This window comes from Ictidomys tridecemlineatus, chromosome 3 (genome assembly GCF_052094955.1).
Source record: "Ictidomys tridecemlineatus isolate mIctTri1 chromosome 3, mIctTri1.hap1, whole genome shotgun sequence".
Taxonomy (NCBI): Eukaryota; Metazoa; Chordata; class Mammalia; order Rodentia; family Sciuridae; genus Ictidomys; species Ictidomys tridecemlineatus.
This window is the reverse complement of record NC_135479.1, coordinates 212,778,315-212,802,762: the sequence shown is the minus strand read 5'-3', so window position 1 is coordinate 212,802,762 and position 24,448 is coordinate 212,778,315. Positions and strand designations below refer to the sequence as shown.

Genomic DNA, 24,448 nt, shown 5'->3' with positions numbered 1-24,448 from the left:
AGTCCCCTCTTGAGCCCTTCAAGGATGGCCTGCACTGAACTCTGCAGGTGATCCTTGCGTGTCTCCAAGGTCCTTGTCCCCCAGCACGATGTCACCCCTGTGAAAGCACACATCCTTCGCGTCAATTCTTGCACATCCTCTGCAAGACAGACCTCCGCAGAGGTGGACAGAGGAGGCTGGCAGACCTCTGGTGCCCGCCCACTTGGGCCCCACCCAGGTGGTTCCTCTATGCCTTGTGGGAGCCGCCCTGCTCAGCCGCCCTGCCCAGGCCTTTCTCAGGCACCTGCACCAGTGGGGTCCGGGCGCCTGTCCTGGGGAGGTAGGAAGGGGCTCCAGCCCTGCAGCCCTCAGTGCCCTCCTTCAGAGCCTTTCCCTTCAGGAGCTCCCAAGGGAGAAGATGATACAAGACCCTCTGCATGTCCAACCGCATCAGGTCCTGAGCCCGCTCCTCGACCATCCAGAACTCCATGTAGAGCCCAGTTTCAGCTAAGGCCCTGCTGAGTCACTCTAGTGGGTTTCTTTTCTTCCACCATCCTCAGGGGCATCTGGTCGCCCTGGGCTGCCTTCAGCAAGAACCCGTCTGGTTAGTTTAGCCAGCATCCCCTCCCCACAGCAGTGTCTCCTCTGAGTGACTTTCCACGCCCCCCCAGCCCACCTGCTTCATTGAGTGTACAGCCCAATCTCCGCACTGCTCTGCAAAGCCCCATTTCCTGGTGCCTACTCCTGCGTATATGGACCTGAGGAATTTTCCTCGCTGTGCTTTGATAAAGGGCAGAGAATCATTTTTTTTCTCCTTTCTTCCTTTAACAACAGGCAGCAGATGCCATGGGCCCTGCTCTTCTGGAAAGCGGGTGTAGCTGGAGCCTTGGGCAGGATCCTTACCTTACAGCCCGGACCAAGCATCCCTAATGCCTCTCCATCCTCCACGCACACAGCCTTCCATCCCCGCAGCTGCTTTTGGAAAGCTCAAGATGAGGGGGCGTGAATATAACGCTGGAGGCCCTGAAGGAGGTCTGTGGACAAGGAGCTGTTGTCTGAACTAGCGCTGCTCCCACGGACAGCTTTTAAGTGCCCACGGATGACGCTTCACCTGGAAACTGGCCGTCACGCTGCCACTTCCTATCTGGAACTGTAGGCATCTGACAATGCGATGAAAATATCTGTCTTGCATGGGGGGAGAGTGTCCCACTCAATAAGACTTAGGAGAACACACCCCCTTAGCAACACTGAGTGGGAGCACATGATGGGGTGCAAGCCCCAATTCTCCAAGGGGGAAGCATCACTTGACGGGAGTCAGGGTTTGAAGCTTAAGGCTGAGACTGGCTGGTGTCCATCCTTCAGGGGCTAACTCTGGAATGGCTCATGAGAAATCCATGCAGGGACTTTGTGCCTTTGGTGCATGGATCTTGGAGGCACGGGTGCCATCTTGGCCACATGTTGCCCTGATGGTGTGGGTCTGCCTCCGGGTGGTGTCTTCTAGAACTCCTAGGTCACGTTTTAGGAGGAGGCAGGTCCTGAGAACTACTAGGCAGTAGCAGTCCTAGTAAAAGTGGGGTTAGCGCTTTTGAGGGAGTGAGAGGAGAGTGAGGCAGAGGGAAACCTGGGGCAGTGGCGTGGGTACCACCAAGACCTCACACCCTTGTGTCGGGTTGTGCCAGATTAGAGGCATTCATGCTCTTATCTACAAGTCTCTGGATGCAGTCCTCAGAAAAGGCTGAGAGTGTGGGCTGGGGCGCTCTCCCCGGCAATGGTGAAGTTTGGGGGAGGGAGTGCATGGGTGGACTGAGGAATCGGGCATCAGTACCCCCAGCAGCCAGGGGAGCCACTACACTTGCTCTGGGTCTCCTGCCCAGGACCTCCCCGCCCCCAGATCAGGAGCAAACAGCCCACACTTTCGAGGACACCAGGCTGTCACTGGCTCCTTCATCCCAGCCGCAGGGCCTCGTGGAGCCAGAGGGCCACCCTTGTAACAGTCGGGCTGGGGTTGAAGCGGCCTTCCAGGGAGGTTCTGACCCTAGGAACCTCGCGAAGGGTCTGATGTGACCTCTGGAACAGGACACCAGCTGGGAAGCAGAGCTGGTCTCACCTGGACCCTGAATCCCCTGGGAGGCTGCCACAGATCTGAGCAGACTCGGGGAAGCTCGTCCTCCACCTGCAACGCCACAGCCAGGCCCTGCCTGCGAGGCAGGGGAGCAGAAGTCCATGCACAGGAAGGCAAGCCCCCAGCCCAACCCACCCCAGTACTGGACAGAAGTTCTCCAAGGACAGAGCTGGGAGCAGCAGGGAATCCCACAGGGTCAGGGCAGCAGGGCTGGATGACCACCCAGTGCCATTTCCCCTCCCCCCTGTGCCCAGTGGACCTTGTTTTTACTGCCTGGAGCCTAGTTCCCTCCACCGTTGTGAACTGGGTGAGCTGGGGACAGGTGGGGTGATCACTCGGGCCCACAGCCAGCCTGGACCTCTCCTCCTGCAGTCAGAGGACTGTGTGGTAGGCAGCAGAGGGCAAGGGTGCTCCTGGAGGGCGGAGGAGTGGACGGGGCTCCTCTTGAGCACCTCCCCACACCCCTGCAACTGCTTCCCTCTGGGATCTGGAGCCAAGGGGCCTGGAGGACTTGGGGTCCCTGGAACAGACCAGGAATAGAGCAGTCTCACTGCCAAGGGTGCCAGGAACCCCAGCCCCTGACTCCCACTCAGTGGTGCACACGCCCACCCCTGGTGTCAGGTCCCCCACACCTGCTGTGCGACCTGGCCAAGTCTGGCCCCTCTGGACTCCAGTGACCTTGCGGTAACACGGGGAAGTCAACACACCTACCTCAGTGTGGTGATGTAAGCCTCCCTCTGAGCGCCACGGAGAATGTTCAATAAAAGGTCATTGTTATTTTTACAGTGGACACTCTGAGCCTGGGACACAAGCCTTAGAACTCGTTTCAACCACAGAGACAACAAATATTTGAAGCCCTTTTCCTTGTTTGAACAATCAGTATCTGAATTTACCTGAAGAACCTGCTAGAAGCACCGTAGTTTAGAAGTCTTGGCTTTTCTGGCGGTAGTGTGAGGATTGGGGACCGTGTCCTTCCCTGGGGCCATGGTCAGAGGCCCTCAGCACAGTAGAGGTGACCTCCAGAGCTGGAGTGGCCCTCGGCCTCCTCCTCCCCTTGGTCTCCTCCTCACCTTCCAACCATGAGCATCAGGCCGTCACCACGGAGCCGGGACGCAGCATGATCTCCTCGACCAGCATCAAGCCAAATCCTGTCTCATTACTACAGGATTGTAGTAATGAGATTCCTGTTTCAGAACTCAGTTTTAAAGCCAGCTAGCTTAAAGATCAATCATCTGTCACTTTTCAGATTACGAAATATTCCAATGAGTACCAGGGAGTATATATACTACAAAAAAAAAGTATGAACAAGGAGTGGGCACACATGTATTTATCACGCAGGGGAAGAAGCGGATCGCTCCCAGTGTCACTGTGCCTAGTGCCCCAGGGGGTACCCCTGCTCCCACTGCACCCCTCCTTGCCACCAGGCTAGCCCACAGTACTCCCTGGAGGGAGGAGTCTTCCCTTTAAAAACATTTTAGGTCTTCTTCTTTCTTTCTTTTTTTATTCCAGTGCTGAGGATTGGACCCAGGGCCTAGGCAAGCTCTCAACCACCGAGCCACATCCCCAGTTCCTAGATCTTTCTCTTTATCTGAGGGATTCTGCAATTTTCTTAACTGTGGGTTCCTCTTTTTTTTTCTGATTGGAATTCATTGTGCTTCAATAACCTAAGAACTTGTGATCTTTATCAAGTGTAGAAAATTTGCAACCCATACTGCCTAAAGCATTGATTCTTCCTTACTCTATGACCACTTTGGAAGTCGAGTTAGACTTCTTCAGAACTTTCCATTCTAGTCTCCACACCACTTAGATTCTTTTTCATATCTTTAAAATAGCTTTTCTTCCTGTAGGAATTTCAGATTACTTCTTCAGGTAGGTAGGTATTCTACCTCCCAGATTCCCTCTTCTCCTATTAAAAGTTTATATTATTTTGTTTCTAGAAGGTCCCTTTAGTTTTTATCTCTCCAGTTCTCCCAGGTGATTTGAAACAATTCTTGCTTCATTTTTATTTTTAGATTCCCCCAGTAAACATTAAACATTAAACACAGTAAACATTCTTATTTTCTCATCTGTGTCTAATCATGCCGATATCTAAGGTCTGATTCTACAGCTGTTGTTGTTCTTGGCTTTTTAAATTTTTGAGCTCATTTTGTTGGTGACTTGGGGACACTGTGTCTTGGGTGGATGGGCATTCATTCCCCTAGAAAAGGTTGGAGTTTGTTTCTACCAAGTGCCTGCGGCATGACCAATCTAGGATCACAGAATCAGTTCTATTTATTTTAGGGACCACTTTAGATTGAATTCTTGGCTAGAAGCTTTTCTGACCATAGAAGACAGTCAGAATTTGGGTTCAAACCCTAAATTCTCACAAGAAGGCTTGCTTCTAGTTATACATGCTCAGAAGAGCAAGATTCCTCTTTCATTGGGAGCAAAGACTAGAGACAAGTTCAACTGGCTGCCACCCTTCAGGGGGATGGGTACTCACAGAAGATTCCAGAGGCCCAACACCTCACGGCTCTCACCCTGGGCTGCCACTTCACTTTCAAGGATGAGGTTTCCCAAGTTTTCTTGCAAAGTCTGATGCGATGTTAAAGGACACTAGTGACATATTATCTCACTGAGCCTTTCTGGCTATTCTGTAGAGGGAGCGTTTTCCAGGCTCTCTGGCCCACCATCTGTGGAAGAGAAGTGCTGCTGACTGTTCACGCTTTGTGCTCCTGGGTCACAGCTGCTTTCCTGGTGAACAGGTCTGACTCTCCAGAGGTCCTTGTGCAGACAGTGGGGAAAGCAGGCTGGACTTCAGGGTGCTTTGATTCCGTGTCTCAAGGATGCTATCAGAGACCGGGTTTCCTGTGCTGTCTCTGCTGTGTTTGTGGGTGAAAGATACATCTTCTTCTTGGTGCAGTATGCTGCTGGGACCTGGTGAGCAGGAATTAGCATGGGGAAAACACTGAGACACCCAAGGGGCAGTGGTGTGGGGTGTGCTGAGATGCCCCTTCCAAGGTGAGGGATGAGTGGCTGCATCTGAACCCTCTTAAGAAGGCCCTGCCACAGGCCCAGCTGCTCCTCCACTCAGGCCACGTGACTCAGCACACCTGACAGTGCTTGAGGTGTCAGCAAACCTTTGGCAGATCCCGCAGCTGAGTCACAGCGGAGGCCCTTAGGGTTAGGGACAGAGCCCAGCCATCCTTTCTACATAGCTACTTTCTTTCTGAGAGATAATTCTTGGCCTGCTACTGGGCGTGGTGAGAACTGAATGCTTGGCCATGGGCCACCAGGTGACCTGGGCTGCCCATCATGGACCGGGTGTTATGTCGACACCAAGCCATTAGGCTGGATATGCACAGTACTTGGAAGTGTGATACATGTGTGACCCGGTCCTGAAGGCACAAGTTAGTTATATGAACAAGTGGCCCAAACGTCCATGGTCCCCACTCCCAATCCACTGCCTTCTCTGGCCCAGCCTGCACCTGGGCTTCGGGGAGTGCCCTGCGATGGGTTGACAGGGGAGAAGTCTCAAGCCTGGCTTACAGAAGTTCTGCATGCTATGAAGTGGACAGCTGCAGCACCACAGCCCCTCTCTGGGACACCCCTAAGGACAGCGGTGATAAGAAATCCTCCCTGAGGGCCGCAGGCTGAGCAGTGCGCCTGGCTGTGCACCCCTCAGAGATGTCCAGACATGAGGTTCTATACCCACTGGCGGGCTACAGGCAGTGGTTTGGCAGGGTGGGGAGGGACTTGAATTGAAAAATTGTTGACAAACCGATTTGGGGAAGAGATATGTGACTGACCTTAAATAGCAAGTGGATTAGGATAACTCATCCTGTAGATACCAGTTAGCCTCTTCCCCAGACACCCCTGTTCCTGCCCAAGGGGCTCAGGAACAAAGTGGTCATGGTGGCAGGGATGGGGGTTATACATGGGCTCAGCAATATGGACTTCCACTCACCAAGGGTGACTTGGTTAGAGTCACCAATAAGCATCCACCTGCCAGCAGCAGAGATGGAGTCCCTGATATGGCACCATTTCCAGAGCCATCTGCCGGTTACCCAGTGGCAGGATGGTTACATTGGATGGATTCCATGGTGGAAGGGACGGCATTTGTTCTTACTGGGACAATCTGCCTTGCCTGTACACAGTGCTTCTGCCGGAGACACCCTCTGGGGATGTGCAGAATGTCTTTCCTACAGCCATGATCTTCCGTATGGCATTGCTTCTGCCCAAGGAAATCACTTCTCAGCCAAAGAAGTGCAGCCATAGAGCCTGGCTCATAGAACTCACTGGCCTTACAATGTTCCCCACCATCCTGGGCAGCCCTTGATAGGATGGTGGACGGCCTTCGAAGACCCAGTAGTGGAGGCCTCTGGCAGGCACAACCTTGCAGAGCAGGGCCAAGGTTCCCCACAAGGCTGTGCGTGCTCTGGATCAGTGTCCCCTACATAGTGCTGTTTCTCCCCTTGCTGGGACTCACGGGACCAGGAATCAAGGGGTGGAAATGGGAGTGGCATTAGTCACTATTAGGTCCAATGACCCACTAGTGAAATGTTTGCTTCCTGCTCACGTGAGTTTATTCTCTGCTGACGTAGAGGGCTTCACTCCGAGGGAGAAGTGCTTCCACCAGGAGACACAATAAGGATTCCACTAAACTAGAACTGAAGACTGCCACTGGCCGTTGTGGACTCCCCATGCCTGTGAGACAACTGGCAAAGAGAATTGCGGCACTGGTCGGGCTGGTCGACCCTGACTACCACAGAGAGGCTACCCTGCTGCTCCACTGTGGAAGTAAGGAGCAGGTGTCTGGTGCATCAGAGTCCCTGGGGCATTTCTTAGTTCCCCCATGCTGTGACTCAGGTCAAGGGAAAACCGTAACCACCCAACCTGGGCACGATTCTGATGTCCCAGGCCCTTCAGTGATTAAGGTGTAGGTGACCCATCCAGGTAAGCGGCGTGCCGAAGACAAAGGGATAGCAGGAGGAGCAGGGCAAGGTAGCCATAAATTCCAGCTCCCACCATGTGGCCAGTTACAGAGAGGAGGACCCAGACGATTGGTTCTTAGTTTGTTCTGAATACATTTTGCGTGCATGTATGTGTGATTTCTCAGATGCACTTTCTCATTCCCTTTTCATGTATCATGACTTCAGATCACTCTCCTGTGTATCACTGAATCCTCATCATGGTACTTAAGCTGGGGAATGTCAAGGAGAAGTGGACATGGGGCTGGGACTTCATCTCCTCTTCCGGACATTTTTGGTTGTGTGCAGACAGTTCTGATAGTTCTGTCAGGTCTGGCGGAATTGTAGCCTTGCTATTGTCTTTATTGGGAGGTTAAGTGTGGCTTAGGGAGACCAACCTGGGTGTCAAGTTGGTGGGGGTGGACTTGCAATGGCTACTTTCATGGATCAGGTTGACTGGGCCCTGGGGCCCAGACCGCTGGTTAAATGTCATTTCCAGATGCGACCTCTGAGGAGGTTCTCATCGCGTTGGCAGTGGGGGAAGGCAGCCCATTCTGCCCAGTGTGCATGCGTCAGCCAGTGTGCGTGCGAGGGCCTGAAGGAAGCAGAAAGGGGGAAGAGGGCTGAGCTCACTCCGCCTCTGCTCCAGGTCCTCTGTCCCTGGGGTGTGGCTCTTGGCTCTCTGGCCTTTGAACTGCAGGCTCTTCTCTGACTCCAGGCGCAGAGGGCAGATCATGGACTTCCGGCTCCCAAACTGTGTGAGTCAATTCTTCATATAAATCTCTTCCATGTTCCCTACAGGCTCTGCTCCTCTCTAGTACCTGCCTACTACTGTAACAGGGAAAAAGGATGGTGGGTGGACAAACACCTCAAGAGGGCTGATGCCACCTGTGTGCCAGGGGACCTCAGGAGTCCCTGCTAGAAAGGTGCAGAACACACTGTCAATACAGAAAGAAGTGAGTTGCCACCAAAGACAGCACCGTCAGGCTCCCTGTGGGACACTGCTCCTGAAAGTCTTCCACTGGGGCCTACCTGCAAAGCAGTGAAGTCCTGAGATGGGGAGGCAGCAGCATCCAGGGGAAAGACCTCCTTGTAATGCTCCCCAAAGAAGGGTGGGAGAGAAGAACTCACCAGGAAGGTCCAGCTACACAGGAGGGGATTCAGGGAGCGCTTCCCAGGGCGGCTGGGCCCATGCAGCCAGTGGCTGGGAATGATTTAGGTTTTACTCTGCTTCAGGTTTATTTTAAATCCATAAATGTTAATTTGTGTATTGCTCGGGGAGGAAAATTAACATTTAAATTCATAAATGTTCATTCGTATCTTAATTCGTGTATTGCTACACTCTCAGCTTCTCTGGCTGGTATATGAATTAAATTGATATAAGACAGATTCACAGAAAAATCATTTAAAGTTATATGTGCAGAGATAGGCATTCACAAATCTAAGACACCCAGCTAGACCATTGAGGCTTGTAGGCCACGTCAAACTACAGAAAGAACAAGGGTTTGCAGTCCCTGCTGTAGGGACAGCAGGACAGTCCTGGTGATAAGGACTCCAGAGTCAGGACTAAGGACTCTTGGTGACCAGAGCTGCCTGGAGCAGTTCTCTTTTTCTGCTGAACCTTTACTCATGAAAAAGTCCTTTGAAGATGGACATTTCCTGTACACAAGGGCAAGTTTTCCAGAGGGGCTGTCTACACTTCCAAAACACCAGCTCCAGCCCATCAGTATGCAGGGAGGACTGCCTGGGGGTGGCCTGCTCTGCTGGGTACTCTGGGCAGTGTAAGCTGAGCTCCACAATTGCAGACTTGCCAAGGGGCTTCAGAAGTGGGGGAAGGGCGGGTCTTCTGAACTGAGGCATATTCCTCAGCCGGGTTCCACCGATGGCCCACTAAAAGATGTCGTGTCCCTCTGGGAAACGCTGTCCAGGAGACGTTAGGAGGAGGGGAGACTGGAGGCCAGCGGTCCTGCAAGAAAAGCCAAGGGGAACCGAGAAGGGTCCTTGGCCCCCAGCGGCGCTGCATCCCGGACCTTTGTACGTGGGCCAGCGGTCCCCTAGGGCCACCTCCTGGGCCAACCTGGCCCGGTCCACCAGCCCAGAGTCAGCACAGAGGACACACTTCTACAGGAAGTCTGGAAATTGGAGCTACCCTGCGCACGTGGAGACTCGATTCCCGAGAATCCTCCTCCTAAATTCAAACGCAGCCCTCAGACCGCGTCGCCCCGCGCCCCGAGAGGACCTGCGGACTTGGGGAGAGGGCAGCGCCTCTTAGCCTCCGACTGCCTGCGGGTGCCTGACCATAGACGTCCTGGAGTCCCTGTTCTGGCGCGCGTCCGGGGCTTCCCCTGGGGAAACTCCTCCTCCAGTCCGGGATGGCCGCTCCGGCTTGTCCCCTCCTCCTGCCCCGGTTGAACGGGGATTCGCGTTTGGGGGGTGTCGCCCTGAGCCCTGGGGACGCCGCCTCCTGAGATTAAAGCGAGATCTGGGGAAGGCCCGGGACTTGAGCGCCGGGCAGAGGAAGGCGCGACCTCCCGGGAGGCGGAGGTGAAGACGCGCGGAGGAAGGCCGAGGGGCGGGGAGCGCGGCCGAGCGCGGCAGGTAAGTGGCCTCAAGACGCACCGCTCTGCGGGGTCTGAGCGCCGGGTCTGGGCTTGGAAGGGGAACCTGGGCATCTGGGAACCGCCGGATTCCCCTGCCCCAGGTCTGGGTGCGGGCGGCTGGAGGCAAGCGAGGTGTGCGCGGCAGGTGTGTCTGCGCGGGCGGAGCGCTCGGGGCTGAGGCCGGCGGAGCGCCCTTCCTGCGGGCGGCAGGACGACAGCGGGCCCCCCGTGGGCGCACGGGTTGGAACCCCAGCCACCTCCGCTGGCGTTGCGCGGGTGGGCTGATGGCCCCGAGGGTCCCTGGCAGTTTTATCTGAGAAGAGGGTGCTCCGGGTCCTTTGGGTGGGATCCGTCGGGCGGGGCGGGCCCCCGGATCGCCTGTCCTCCTTTGGCCCCCACCTAGGAGCCCTGGCTGAGTCCCTCTGGGGACCAAGGAGGGTAGACTTGTTGGTGCATTTCTTTGTTTCGGGAAAATCACTGCGGCCTGGGATTGTTACCTGACCTCCTTCTGCTCCTTGGTTCCCTACCGAGGGGGAAACTGGAAACTCGGAGATGCCAGGGAACGATAGGGTCGGCGCGGCGGGCCACGGGCCAGGCTCCCGGAGGGACCCGGGCTCGGCTCCCTGCCGGGCAGAGGGACTGCTCCAGGCCTGGGCCCCAGGACTACAACCTGGGGTGGCGATCAGGGCCAGGCCGCCAGGGCACCGGCAGCGGCAGGTGCCGGCCCGGGAAAAGCCGGCTGGCCCCAGGGCGGGCACTCCCTGCCCAGCACCTGGGAGTTTCCGTCCACTGCATCCCGTCTGGCAGGACTCAGGCCGGTGGCAGGGTGGCCGAATGCGCCTGCCTGACAGGGGGTACCCTGCCCGAGAATGCGCTGGCCAAGTTGAAGAACTGCCCCGAGGCCAAAAGTTTGTGAGTCCACGCCCCAGAGTCCTGGTTGCAGGTGGCCTCCAGTGCCGGCTTGTGCCTGCAGCAGGCATTGGGGAGCACCTGTCCACCCCGTGCTGGGACTCAGTGCTGTGGCCTGAATCCTGGTCCTCAGGAATCCTGGTGTCCCCTTAGCAGGGAAGGCTAGCATGGCAGCCCCAGGTGGGCCTGGTAGGCAGGAGTCATCCAGGGCCGGGCTTGGAGGTTGCTTCAGCCCACCACGCAAGCTGTGCCTTAGTTCTGGGGTTAAATCCAGGAGCACATCCCCCCACCCCCTGCTGTAGCCCTGAGCTCCCCATCTGCCCAAGAGCTACACAAAGAGTGGAAAGTTACCCAGGCTTCCAGAGGAGCTACTAGGAAAACCTAAAGTGAGGTGGGGGTTGTTGACCCATCCCAGCAGGTGGGCAGGGGCCTCCAGGAAGTGAGAATGGAGCGGCTTCCCTTGCCGGAAGGGTGGGGCTAGGAGGGGCCGGCAGAGTTTACAGGGACACTAACTGCTTAGTGCAGTGAGGCCAAAGAGGCTCAGGTGGGCCCTGGGAGAGGGAGTCCCCAGGAGGTCACTGAGGCAGCTCAGGGCTCTCAGCCCTCACTGTGCCTCTTCAGGAGGCTCACCCTGCCTCACCCTGCCTCCTTCCTCCCAGTAGCCTTGATGAACAGAATGAAACTCAAGGGCACCTCTAGGGAAGAAAATTCAGCACTCCAGTGGAGGGGCTGGCCTCACGGGCTGGCACTCTGTCCCTACACCTGTGGGTCCACACTGCAGGCTCTGTATTTAAATAAGAGCTTGCTGGACCTCTGTTCCCAGCTCCAACATTTGGTCCTGAGCAACTTTCCTTTAACTCATGCACCCAAGTCAGCCTTTTAACAAGACTGTGCTAATGCTGGCACCAAACACAGATTCCCGGAGTTTGCTGACCCTGGGCTGCCTGGCACTGTTGGGTGCTGGGCCCTGTACACAGTTGCCCAGATCAAAAGAGTAAGTTGGGCCCCACCAGCATTATAACGATAGGTGTAGATGTCGGTGTGACACTCATTGTTCCAGTGAGGCATCATCCATCGCCAGCTGTTTATGACATATTTAACTCAATTATAGGGAAACCGAGGCAGAGAGGTTAGGTAAGTTGCCCAAGATGCTGTGACCCAGAAGGGGCAGAAGTGGGGCAGAGTAGGGGCCATCTGGCTCTCATTATGAACAGGTTCTGAGTTGGAGACACGGCTTTGGCACAGGGTATTGATTCTGTCTTCCTCTCTCAGTGCTGAGGTGTTTTTCTTTTTTTAAATTTTTATTTATTCTTTTTGGTTATGCATGACAGTAGAGTATATTTCAGCAGAGTATACACACAGGGAGTGTAACTTCCCATTCTTGTGGTTGTGCATGGTGTGAGCAACGCTGGTCGTGTAGTCTTGTGTGAACATAGGGAAGTGACGTCCTATTCACTCCACTGTCCTTAGTACCGAGGTTTTAATGTCACAGAGGTGGAGGAAAGGAGAGAAGGAAACTGAGAACGAGGACCAAGGAATCCAGATACCAGAGGGGGCTGCTCTGGGGTCAGGTGAGCGTCTCCCTGACCTCCCAGCCGCCTGCCTGCAGTCCCACCTGGGCTCTGCACCACCGGGCAGTGGTGCCCTGTGGGCGGGGGGGCTGGGACTTCTCAGGGGGGTGGTGGCAGACTGACTCCTGGGCGATGGGGTCACAGCACAGTGGAGTGACAGCACAGTGCACACGTCCTGCCAAAGGTGAAGGACTCTCCATGGTGAAGCCTGGGCACCCGCGGTGCGTTTTGCCAGAGCCGCCACCATCATGTAAGGGTGCCACCCTACTCTGGGCCCAGCTTGGGGCTGGGGGCTGCCAGGAAGTGAGAACCAGGCTCTGGCTCCCTCTGTCCCCTCTGAGCCGCGGCAGGAGTCCTGGGAGCTTTATAACACTGTGGCGTCAGGGCTGGGGCTGGGGCTGTGCTGTAGGGCACTTGCCTAGCAGGTGTGTGGCACAGGGTTTGACCCTCAGCACCACCTGGGAAAAACAGTTACTAATAAGGAATTGATAACCATATATAAATATAAAAAACAATCATTCTATGGTGTCATTCCTCTGTCCCGACTGCTGCGCCCCAGACCCTGGGAGTGGCACCCACTGATCTTTATCTTTATTTAAGCCCTTCAGAAATCCCGTGGTCCAGGGAGCACTGAGGAGGCTAAGCCTTGGGCATTGAGGTAGAAAGGAAAGGTGGCTGGTCAGCCGAGTGGCTGGTCAGGTCCCCTGACTGAGAGTTGGAAACTGGCCCTGTTGCTGGGGAGGGTGGAGGAGGACCCAGGCCTGGGGAGCTCCCTGCAGGCGGCCAGAGAGCCCTGGTGGGGGCTGCCCCATCTTGTGCCCTCCCCCAGTCCATGTGTCCTTGGAGGTTCGTGCGTGGCCTGCTTTCCTGGCCCCTCCTTACTTCCCAGTACCTACCAGGGACCCTCCAACATGGGGCTGGCCCCAGGGTGAGTCTGGTGGTCTTTGAGGATTGGGGTGCAGGAGGTTCTGAGAGCTGACGTCTGGTTTGGGCCAGGCTTCAAGGTTGACCTGGGGAAGTCCTGACTCACGGCTCCCAGGTGTCGTGGGCCTGGGGTTGAAGGAGGCTGGCTTGTGAAGTCCCTTGTGCCAGCGGGCACTGTTCAGAAGCAGCCCTTGGGTTCCTGGGGAGACGTGTGGTCCGTTCACACCTGAAGCCTTGTGGGGTGACCGGGCGTGGAGCTGGAGGGCCGAGAGGAAGCAGAGCCGAACCTGGGGGGCTTGGCTTTCCCAGTGGCCTGTGGGCACTGGCAGGAGCAGGGCCGTGACATGTGGAAGGCTTCTCAGTGGTCAGCAGAGGCCTCCTGGGAGGAGGAGTGATGGCTTTCGGGGCAGGGTCTAGGCACAAAGTGCACAGTGTGGACTTTGAAGAGGGCAGGTGACCCAAAGGCGTGCCCTCTGCTCTTAACTGAGGCGAGTCTGGGGAAGGGATGGGAACTCTGGGCACTGTGTCCACACTTGAGCCCTCAGGCACCAGGGGGTGGTCAGGAGGGGTGGGGGACAGAGGTGTAGAAAGGGGGATGAAGTGCTCCAAGGGCGCTCGGTGCTTGTGGCCTTGGACGTTCAGGTGAGGGCAGTGGAGGTGGGAGATTCGGGAGCTCTGGTGGGACTGAGGAGAGAGGCCCCTGTGGCGGAGCAGACTGTGTTGGCATGTTTACAAGTGACCACTCGTCTGGCGGATGAGAGGAGCCGGGCTTTATTATTGCTTGTTTGCCTGAGATGTGAGGCCCTGTGTCAAACTTCCTCTAAGGCCATTGCTTCCCAAGAGGCCACCCTGGAAGGAAGGGTGCAGATCAGAGCTCACAGCCATGCAGCCTTGGGGTCAGCCCCAGATCTGTCATTGGACACAGGAGGTGTTTTGGAAATTGTTCTGCAGAATTCTGTCCACGGAGCTGCGTGGTGACAAGTTCAAGTCTGCTGGTGGTAATACATTTGTAACAGGTTGGGGCATCTCTAGCTTATTTTGTTTCTTGTTTTTGAGATGGGGTCTCACCATGTTGTCTAGGCTGGCCTCATCCTCAAGATCCTCTTGCCTTAACCTCCCAAGTAGCGGGATTACAGGCCCAGGAGCAACTAGAGAAGGTCATCGCATCTGGCCTTGCAGCTGAAGCCCGGTTCTGTTCTAGAATATGCCAGAGACATGACCTGCTAGTCTTGGGTCCATGTTTCCAGGTTTGTGGAATTCTCTTCTTTCCCAGGTAGCCACAGTCCTTGAGCTTTACAACTGTTGGAAACTTGGTTTCCCCAAATGGAGTCAGTGCTGCTTTGGGGACTATCCTGACCATTGATCCTGGTAGGGCCTTGGAGGGACAGAGACTACATTAAGTCCCTTCTGCTTTAGCAGATCCTTGGTTATGGAGGATAACCCTCATGTTGTCACCGTGGCTCCTCCCACGTTGATCCAGGGATGGCTTTGCCACTTAATCCTTGCCACACCCTGTTCAGCTATCATCCCCGTCATGCAGATGGACTTGGGTGTGTTCTTTTACCTGGGCTGGTGGCCTGGACACCTCCTCTTGGAGTGGCCTGGAGACCCACCTGTCCTGTTAGTCCCACACACAGCTCTTGCGCACACGGACACTGTGGACCCCCTGAGGTCCCTGGTTTGGAGGCGGGTGATGTCCAGGTGCTGGCTCCCATCTCACTGTGCTCAATGTCACCATATTCATTTAGCCTTTGGATCTCAAAGATATTCGAACATGTTCTTTGTATGGTATAAAACTAGCTTTTTTAAAAGAGGACCAGACCCGATACCCACTCTAAAAAGCCAGTAGCCTCCTTAGGACAACGGGGCAGTCGTGGAGGGAAACTCGATGGTGCCGGCAGCCTCTTCCCAACACCTCACTTGCCCTCCACCCGTAGAATTCCTTGTCAGCCGCTGTTCGCGCTCCGCCTGATGTGCTCACGCTGGTTCATGCTGACTGTTACTGAATCCCACTGCTGTTGCCCAGCCTCCCGCTAGCGGGACATCCCAGAGCAGAGAGCATCTTGGGTGTGATTTTAGTGCCTCGGTTTTGATATAAGGGATCCTCTTCCATATTTGTTCATTGGCTGTGGAGTGTCCGTTGATGTGGCACCCCTCACACCTCTAGCAACTTGGGCAGTACCCAGCACACTGTGGGGACTTGTGCTGGCACAGGTGCGGGGTGGCGTGTAGTGAGGGTAGTGATCTGCAGGGACCACCCCTGACCCTGGGTCCGAGTCAGCACCCATGGACCTGATTGCATTTGCTTTGGGTGGTTTTTTTAAAATAAATCTCCAGCAAACGTGCTCCTAACTCTGCAGAGGACGGAAACTATAAGACGAACTTGTTCTCCTTTAGAAACAGCTTTGGCCTGCCGTGGGGTGCAGGTCGGATCCTGCAGCACTGTCCAGGTGCGAGGTGGGGCAGAGGTGCTGCAGGTGCCTCGGCTCCCTGAAGGGACACTGCAGTGGGTCTGAGTAGCAGGAGGCAGCTGCTTGGTTGGGAGGCAGTGGACTGGCTGCCAGCGAGGAGGGGGTCGGGACCTTTGTCCTCATTTGCTCTCTTGCACTTAAGGGAGAATTTCCCAAAGTGCTCGTGAGAGCTGGCTTTCCAGAATAGAGAACAATGGCCCTTGTCTTTTCAGTGAAGGAAAGACTGCTAAACAGGTTGTCTCTTGTCACCTGGGGTGTATCCTGCTCCTTTCAGAAAGGGGTTTATGCGATTTGTAATCTCCTGCGGCTGTGGAAATGGAGCCCGTTCTGAGGGTGAGCGGATGGATGCGGCCCCTGGGTCTCTCGGGAAGCTGGGAAGCTCGCTCCCTTTCAGATCCACTTCTCTGGAGCAGGCACAGGGCTCCCCTTCTTCCTCCTCGGCAGGAGGTGGCGGGTAGCGCTCTGGTCTTCTATTCCAAAGTCCACCATGGCCAAACCGAGCCGGGCGCACTTCACGCTGCTGGCTCCAGTGTCCTGGGTGGCGGGATCCCTAGGTGAGGTAGGATTCTCCCGTTGTTCTGTGTCCTGTGGCTTTAATGAGACCACTTGGCTCCCAGTGTCCCTTCCTTTCCCGGCTTCTTTCTCCCACTGTTAGGGATCGCTAATGAATAGCAAGAGTGTGGATTTGGGGCATTCACTCACCTTCCTTTCACAGGACTCCTAAACTGGGAAAGCCGCCAGCGCGATCAGATTCTCATTTCCTGAAACCTCAACCAATCCCAGGGCTGGCGAGACAGCCCAGCGGGCGGGCGGGGCTGCCAGGGAGCCGGGAAACCAGAGCCGGGCGGGCGCGTGTTTGCTTAGGCAGGACTGTTTTGAAAGGAACCTTAGCAAGGGCCGAGTTCATTCTGCTTCCTAGGCAGGGGTGCAGGATTGGTCATGGTGCCCGGAGCCGCCTCAGGGTCCTCCACCTCGGGGACTCGGGAAGCCGTGTTGAAGTGACAGCCCACCTGTTGAAAAGCCTTCCGTGCCGCAGCCTGCACCTTCGCCGGTTTTCTCTGCTCATACCCAGGAAGGGCTTGACTTTGTCTTTTTAATCTTGAAAAACATTTTTCTGCTCTTGACAAGATCTGGCCCTTCATGTAGAGTAAATAAGTGAGCTGGTGCATTTTTGCTGTGACCTGTTCGAAGTGACTCTCATATTTTCATCCATCAGAGGTCTCGGCCTTTCTTTTTTCTTGTTTGATGATCAGATGGTGATTTGCCCAGGAGATGGGAAGGCAGTGATGTCCACTGCATTTGGCTCCAGTGAATTGAGACTGGGTGGGCTTTGTGTCACCCACTAGCTTGGGATACTTATCAAAAGCAAATTCTAAATGCCACAAAACAGCAGTTTTTGTTTTTGTTTTTGTTTTTTTTTTGTACTGGAGATTGAACCCAGGGGCGCTTTACCACTGGGCCACATCCCCAGCCCCTTTTTATATTTTATGTCGAGACAGGGTCTTGCTAAGTTACTAAAGTCCTTGTTGAGTTGCTGAGGTTGACTTTGAACCTGTGATCCTCCTGCCTCAGCTTCCCAAGCTGCTGGGATTACAGGCAACTACACCGGCTCTGTGGTCATTTTTAACAAAGACTGATGTAGCACGCTGACTGGTTAGTGTGAACTTCCCAGGGACCTACCTACTATGCCGTAGGTACTGCTCTCACCTAACTTGCAGGGGAGAGAACCAAGGTATAGGACCATGAACTAGCTTGCTCTGGTTCATAGCTAGAGAGGGGCTGAGCTAGGTTTGGATCCAGAGGGTCTAGTCCCAGAGGTCATGGGCTACCTACACGAGCCACCTGCACTGTTTGCGTACCTACCCAGAGCCAGGCTCTTATAGGTGAAAACATTCAGCCTCTGATGTGGCCAGCAAAGCCCAGACCTGCTCCAGGCTCCTGTACCCTCATTCAGAGCACTGTCTTACGGAAGGATGATCCCAAAGATGGTTTCAGAGAATATTCTCTGGCCATCTTGCCCAGCTGGAGAGTAGAGAAAAGCCCTCACTGAACAGGGTGTTAAAAGAAAGTGATTTAGGATCTTCGTCAAATCAGGACAAGGAGGGCTTGAGTCAGGACACTTCGATAGAGCAGGGGAAGGGCAGGGGCCTTGCAGTGGGGGGGGGGGGAACATTGGGTTCTTTCCCAGCACAAGGGGAAGTGGGAACTTACAGCCCAGAAGCAGACTGGATCCTAGCAGGAAAGTCACTAAGAGGAGACGAGACTTCAGGTGAGCGGGGTTCTGGCTGAACTGACCCGACAGGCTTCTTGCTGGAGGCAGGCCCGGCTGACCAGACACGCTCTGGGGTGTGGAGGATAAGAAAGCGCTCTGGTGTCCAGAGTGATGGTATCCAAGGTGGGGTTCCTGATAGCCTGACTTAGCCGGGTTCTCGGCTAAAACCACATTTTACCGGGAAGTGCACTGGAGTTCGGGAGCCTGGTAAAGGTGGTTTAGGCAAAGAATCTGTGTCCGTGGAGACTGAAGGAGAATGGAGAATTTTATGCCGACGGCATCTCAAGGCTACACATGAAATGACCACAGCTTTCTCTCACCTTCACTAATCTTGAATTTGGTCAAATTAGCTAGCTTCCAGTTTCTTTCTTTTTTGATCTGGGGCAGTAACTGGAGTGGATGTGTTAGTGGATGTGTTAGACGGATCTACTTATTAAACCTTGGGAGGGCCTCTGTCACTTAGAGACATCAGACGTGGCCTGCCTGTGGCACTAGGCGGGACCACCTGCTCCATGGCAGCTGGCCCCAGGCAGGCACCCATGGGTGTCCTGGAGGAGGGCGGAGCTGATCGCACCCCTGTCCCCTGGTGCCATGCCTGACACGGGGAAGTGCCCACAAGTCTGCACTGAACCCACGACCTAACGGTGTGGGGAGGAGGCACTGAGATTTCAGCCAGGTTCAGTCACCAGTGCCTCCGGAAGTGACTCTGCCGAGAGCTGCCGGGGTCTTCTCCTCCTGGGTCTGCCCTAACCTCTGCTGGTCTTGATGGCTCTAGAAGTTTCCTTGTGGTGATTCCTACCTGTTTTTATTCCCCGGGTTCTTCTTTGGGTAGGTGTGACATGAGGGCAAGGTCATGGTCCCCGGCAGGGAGCCATGTGAGTTCAGTAGGGCTTGGAGGCCCGAGAGGCCTTCCCTCCGGGTCCTTCAGTCTGTCCCTCCCTCTTCAAGGTCACCCTTTCTGGGCTGCAGTGTTAAGCTGCTTGCCTGCCCTGCACCCGCTGGCCCCAAGGGCATGTCCACATCCCAGAGGAGGACCCTGGTTCCCTGAGCCTCTGCATCCACTTGCTGTGTTTGGAGAGGAGGGTGAAGGTCAGGGATCAAGGTCAATGGGCAGAACTTCAGTTTGTTCTGGCAGGAGGTTCCTTTTGCCAGAGTCTTCCAGTTTTTTTCTAGATTTATCTTCTGAAAACTAACCTGTATGGAGGCGTTACGGTCTTGTAATTTTTTCTTCCAGGTCGTCTTGAACGCTCCAGATGCCTACCCTTACCCAATGCTGTTGATAAAATCAGGATGGCTTTAAACTCAGTAAGTGGTTAATCATTACCTCTCTGGCCCTTTCCTGGTCCTCCCTCCTCCTGCTGTTCCCAAGAGCAGGTGTGGGTCAGCGCTTTTCAGGGCTGCCTGCGGGCCCCCCGTGGCTGTGTGCAGGGCTTTCAAGGCCTTGTCTAGAAAGGCTGAGTTGGGGCAGAGCCCAGAGCTGCCAGAGGGGTCTGGAAAGCCTTTGCTGCTGGTAGGAGCCCAGGTGCGCACCCTGGCTTTGACCTCCCCACTTCCTGCCTTCACAGTTGGTGGGGGGGGCAGGTGTGTAGACAGGTGAGCAGGGTGGGCCAGCAGGTGAGTCCTGGGAAGAGAGCTTCCTGGTGCCCCAGAGACACTTGTGTAGGAGTGAGGTGCTGGGTGGACTGTCCCTCTCCTGGCCCTGGGAAACTCTTCCCCTGTCTCTGTTCCCAGCAGATCTCACGGGTTCCTATTATGCCTGAAATAAGTGCATTTAGCAAAGACATTAGGGTTAGTGGAAATATTTTTCTGAGCCAGGTGCGGTAGTGCACTCCTGTAATCCCAGTAGCTTGTGAGGCTGATGCAGGAGGATCACAAGTTCAAAGCCAGCTTCAGCAATTTAGCAAATCAAATTTAGCAAATCTAAGCAAATCAGTGAGACCCTGTCTCTAAATAAAATATAAAAAAGGGCTGGAGATGTGGCTCAGTGGTTAAGTGCCCCTGGGTTCCAACCCTGGTACAAAAAAAAAAAAAAATCTGAATCCTCTAGGGAAATATACCTTTATTGGTGTATCCCCCTTTATTGACTCCTGGTTACTGGTATTTACTTTTTTATTGGATCCCTTTTTAGTGTCAGACCCACTGCACTGGAATCCTCCTGGACTAAGTGCTCTGTGACATGCACCCCCCTGGGTGGAGTGGCATGTTCAATGGTTGGGGCTGAGGCCAGCTGCTCTTGGCTGATTTCCATGCCTCTGGTGCCCGCATTTAGGTTAGGGATGGCCTGTCTCTCCATCTCTGTCACTGCTCTGGGTGGAGTGACAATCTTTGGACCTTTGTAGGTGGCTTTAGTGGGTACTAAGCATAGGTTAACTGGGAGTGGCATCTGCTCCTGTGCTTACACTCACGTTCCCTGAAGGCCCCATTTAAAGTCCTAAGCCTTCAGTGGCCTCTGCTGAGGACACCTGTCCTTGGAGGACAACCCCTCTGCTATTCTGTGGCCCAAAGTGACAAGGGGCAGGAGTTGGGGACCTTGGGACACAGACAAGAGGACAAAGGTGGCATCCAAGGAGAGGCCCAGCCATCAGCACTAGAGGGAGTTGAAGGAAGAGGAGAAGCAGGCTGTGGGGTCCCGTGTGCCCTGTGTGAGGTGGGTCTTGAGGAGGTGGCTTTGAAGTGGGGACAGGGGAAAGAGAAGTTTTTCTGAGAAGAGAGACACCAGCTGAAGGAAGGAGCCAGAAACTCGTGGTGTGTCTGGGCCGTTCCTTGGCATTTGTGCCTGTGCACACCGGCACCAGAGCTTCTGCTGCAGGGCAGCTGGAGGGTGCGGTGCAGCTCTAGGCTGCCTGGGGAGGTGGTAGGAAGCGGGCAGCTCTGCAGGAGGGGAGGGCAGAAGAGGAGCCCCAGAGTCACCAGCAGAGGTTGCCTCTGGGCAGCTCTGTCCACTCCAACCCTGTTCTGCAAGGGGTGTGCAGAGTGGAGCTTGTGCCCTGCCCCCCGGGGCTTGGTGCCCAGGTTTCAAAGAGGTGATGGGTCCCGAGGCCTGGCAGCAGGCGAGCTCTCAAACCCAAGATGATTAAACCAAAGATGATTATCACCGGTTCCTAATGCCGCAGCTCCACGCTCAAGGAGAGGCCCCGAGGAACCACAGGTCGAGGATGTGGGTCCCATGGGTTCTAATCCCACACTTCTGTACATTTTGTTCTGTAAATGTCAGCCACCTTTTCTTTATTGCAAAATAAATAGTAAACAAAACAACGTTGACAGCTGAGGATGGTTAGTTTGGAATTGGCATCTGGTTTTCTAAGTAAACTGGTGTAATCATAGACACCGGGCATGTCTGCGTGGCCTTGCAGGGCCCTGGGCCTGGGGCCTGAGGCGTGTACTCAGCCCTTTAGGGCCAGTGACAGCTTTATGTCATTTTTCTTTTCACTTGTTCAGGGGCCGTCCCCCGGCGTCGGGCCTTACTATGAGAACCACGGATACCAGCCTGAAGCCCTCTACCCATCGCAGCCGGCCGTGGCTCCCAATGTCTACGCTGCATATCCAGCTCAGTACTGCCCGTCCCCGGTGCCCCAGTACACCTCCAGGGTCCCCACGCACACTTCGACACCTGGGATCTACCGGCAGCCCAAGCCCCCTCCGGGGACAGTGTGTACCACAAGTAGGACCCTTTTTGCATTTTTCTGCCTTCTTAGCAGGCTGTCACGCCTCCGCCACCAGCCACCCTCCTTGCCCTGTCCTGCCGCTCAGTGCTGCGCACTCCAGGTCTCCCTGCCACCTGTGCAACTGCCACCCCCCCGGGCCCTGCCTCAGGGTCTTTCCCAACCAGCTTCTCCTGATTCTGGCCTCAGGTTTATTGATGTGTCCTTTTGATAAAATGGTGGCTCCCCAGGGTGAGACTCGAGGACAGCAGGTCAAGGTCAAGACACCTATGACTTGGTGTTCAGGGAAAGTGACCTGGGGGTGGGGGTGGGGTGAGCAGGAGCTCCACCACACCCCACCTCCTCTCCTGGCCTCAAGTCCCAGTGCCCGGGGGCGGAGGGCAGAGGGGGGTGGGGTGGCGGGCCGTCTTCTCTGCCCTTGCCATTTCAGTGTCTGGAGTCTCTCCTCACCTTTCCCTCCTGGACCTCGGGCTGGAGCCTGCCCAGCTGGACAGTGCAGAGGAAGCTCTAGGGGGAAGCTTTTGGGTGGAGCCTGTTTCTGGTTTTGGCGTAGGCATCCCTGTCTGTACAGCACGCAGAGTGAAAGGGAGATAATGGATGGACTTCCATGCCACCCGCACAGGATCGGGGGCAACACCACCCCCTTCAGTTCAGGGAGCCCTGCCTGCCCTCCCAGGCCTTCCAGCTCCGGTCCAGACCTGTCACTCTGCCCCCCCCCCCCCCCCGCTGGCCTCAGTCACCCCTCACCCTGTGTCTTTCCCTCCCTCCAGCTCTGCCCTGTTCAGCCTGGCATCCCCCCCCTACCACGCCTACCCTGTGCCCCTCTGCCCTCGCTGCCCGAGGTCTTCTGGAGGGGGTTGGGTATGTCGAGACCAGTGGTTCTCAAACAGGGGTGACCTTGGCCCTCAGAGGCAGTCGACAGTGTTGCAGAGTTTGGGTCGTTAAAGTAGGAAGGGGGCACTACTGGCATCGAGGGTTGGTGCTGTGCTGCTGCTGAACACCTGCGGTGGGTAGGAGGGTCCCCAAGAGAAAGGCCACCAGGCCACGGTGTCAGTTGTGCCGAGGTGGACAGTGCCCAGGTGGGGTGCCCGTCGTGGGGGTTGGAAGGAAGCCAGGGTGAAGAGGACTGGGGACCTCGGTCGAACCTGCTGACTGTCAAGGGTCGAGGGGCACCAGGTGCCGTGGCCCACGCTTGTGACCCCAGCTACTTGGGGGCTGAGGCAGGAGGATGATGAGTTCAAGCCCAGCCTGGGCCACTTACGGAGGCCCTGTCCCTGGTGTGACCCCCAGTAACACACACAGACACACACCAGCCATCGGGCTGCGGGTGAGCCCGGTCAGCACCTCCAAAGGTGGTCTCACACCAACAGCGGTCGGCCAGGAGGGCAGAGGCCAAATACTCTCACTTTCCAAGGGAGAGCCCAGGGGGTGGCAGAAAGGGACAGGAGCAGGTTACCTCTTTACGTGTATGTATTTATAGAAACTGTGCCCCATAGACTCAAGAACAATTTAGTAATTTTCTTTCTTTTTTTCTTTTTGTGGTGCTGGGGACTGAACCCAGGGCCTTGTGCAGGCAAGGTGATTTTCTTCCTTTAAAATTTTTACGTATTATTTATTGAACTCACCTTGGTTTTATTTTAAAGAACATGTGATTACATATAACCCAAGAGATGATATGCATTTTGCAAGTGTCATCTTCAGCTTTGAGACTGTTTTCCAAGTGATTTAAGTAGTAACCCAGAAGTACCCCATCTGGAGAGCATAGAACTTTGTTTTTGTTTTTTTGGGCTGAGGATAGAGAGCTCAGCTGGTAGAGTACTTGCCTCACCTGCACAAGGCCCTGGGTTCAGTCCCCAGCACCACACACACACACACACACACACACACACACACGTATTGTTCTAGCAGCAGCTATACGAGTTTCCATTGGCACAGCAGCACGTATACATCTGAAAGACTGTTTGGAAAATCAAAGGTCAACAATCCTGTGATGCAAATAGTTGACTCTGGAAGCTGCAGGGCAGGGCCAGCCACAGGCCACTGGATAATGATTAATGCAGGTGAATGGTAGGTCCGCGAACCCTTCCGCAGCAGCCTTTGCAAACCAGGACCCAGGCGAGTCTAGCTGACCTCGCACTGGGGCAAATCCCCATCCAGAGGTAAAGCTGAGGCTTCCGACTGTGCTCGGGTCCCCGGGGAGACCTGGCACATTGCCACCCTCACTGGGAGGTGAAAGACGCCTGGTGTGATGACCCTGACTCACCAGACCAGGGATGAAAGCCAGGGCCTTGTTTTCGTGCCTGCTGGGCAGCCACGACCACTGAGCGACACCCCCAGCCTCAGCAAGTTATTTTATCGTAGATACAATGGCATTCAGGGGAGTCATCCAAGGAGAGGAGTGTCCTTGGTCATGGGTCCCAGAGGCCATTTGGAATTTCTCCTGTGAACTTCCTTTGGGCTCTACCCTGCCACCTTGAGGCACGGCCACCTTTAGCCAGATTTTGATTAGATCTTTGCTTGGGCGCAGTTCTCAGGCCAGCGTTGGGCCGTACCTGTGAGGAGTGCAACTTCCCAGATGTCAGTCAGAAATTCTGGTGACTGGGGACGAGGTCCTCAGGAAGTTCTTCAGTCTGTTACTGCCTGCGAGCCTTTGGAGAATCCGCAGGATGTGGCGAGGAGAAGGCAGGAGTGGCTTTGACCCCAGCAGGTGGGCCTCTCTGGCTCTCCAACTCCAGAACCTTAATTTCTTGCTCTGACGGACTTTTGGAAGCCCAGGAGCATATAGGTGAAGGCAGCAGGGGACTCCGCCTGACCAGCCTGGCAGGGTCTGCTTAAGTGCCTTCTTGCTGGGCGCGATGGCACACGCCTATAATCCTAGCAGCTCGGGAGGATGAGGCAGGAGGATGGAAGGTTTGAAGCCAGCCTCAGCAGCTTGGTGAGTCTCTAAGCAACTTAGCAAGACCCTGTCTCAAAATAAAAAATAAAAGAG

At 55.2% G+C, this 24,448-nt stretch overlaps 1 protein-coding gene across 7 annotated transcripts in view; it reads left to right on the top strand.

Annotated features, from left to right (window-relative positions):
- The first annotated feature begins 9,438 nt into the window (after positions 1-9,438).
- The window catches only part of Tmprss2 (transmembrane serine protease 2), a 34,661-nt gene continuing 19,651 nt past the window's right edge, over positions 9,439-24,448 (top strand). Inside the window, exons 1-3 of one of the 7 annotated variants that reach the window (XM_021725256.3) lie at positions 9,439-9,648; positions 19,032-19,102; positions 21,236-21,458. In XM_021725256.3, the coding sequence (XP_021580931.2) occupies positions 19,088-19,102; positions 21,236-21,458 (238 nt within the window). In that variant the 5' untranslated portion in view covers positions 9,439-9,648; positions 19,032-19,087. Of the gene's footprint in view, positions 9,649-9,682; positions 9,796-12,027; positions 12,131-14,276; positions 14,302-15,794; positions 15,859-15,997; positions 16,085-19,031; positions 19,103-21,235; positions 21,459-24,448 lie in introns of those variants that run through there. The other 6 variants (XM_078044681.1, XM_078044676.1, XM_078044679.1 and 3 more) reach the window with 6 other exon arrangements.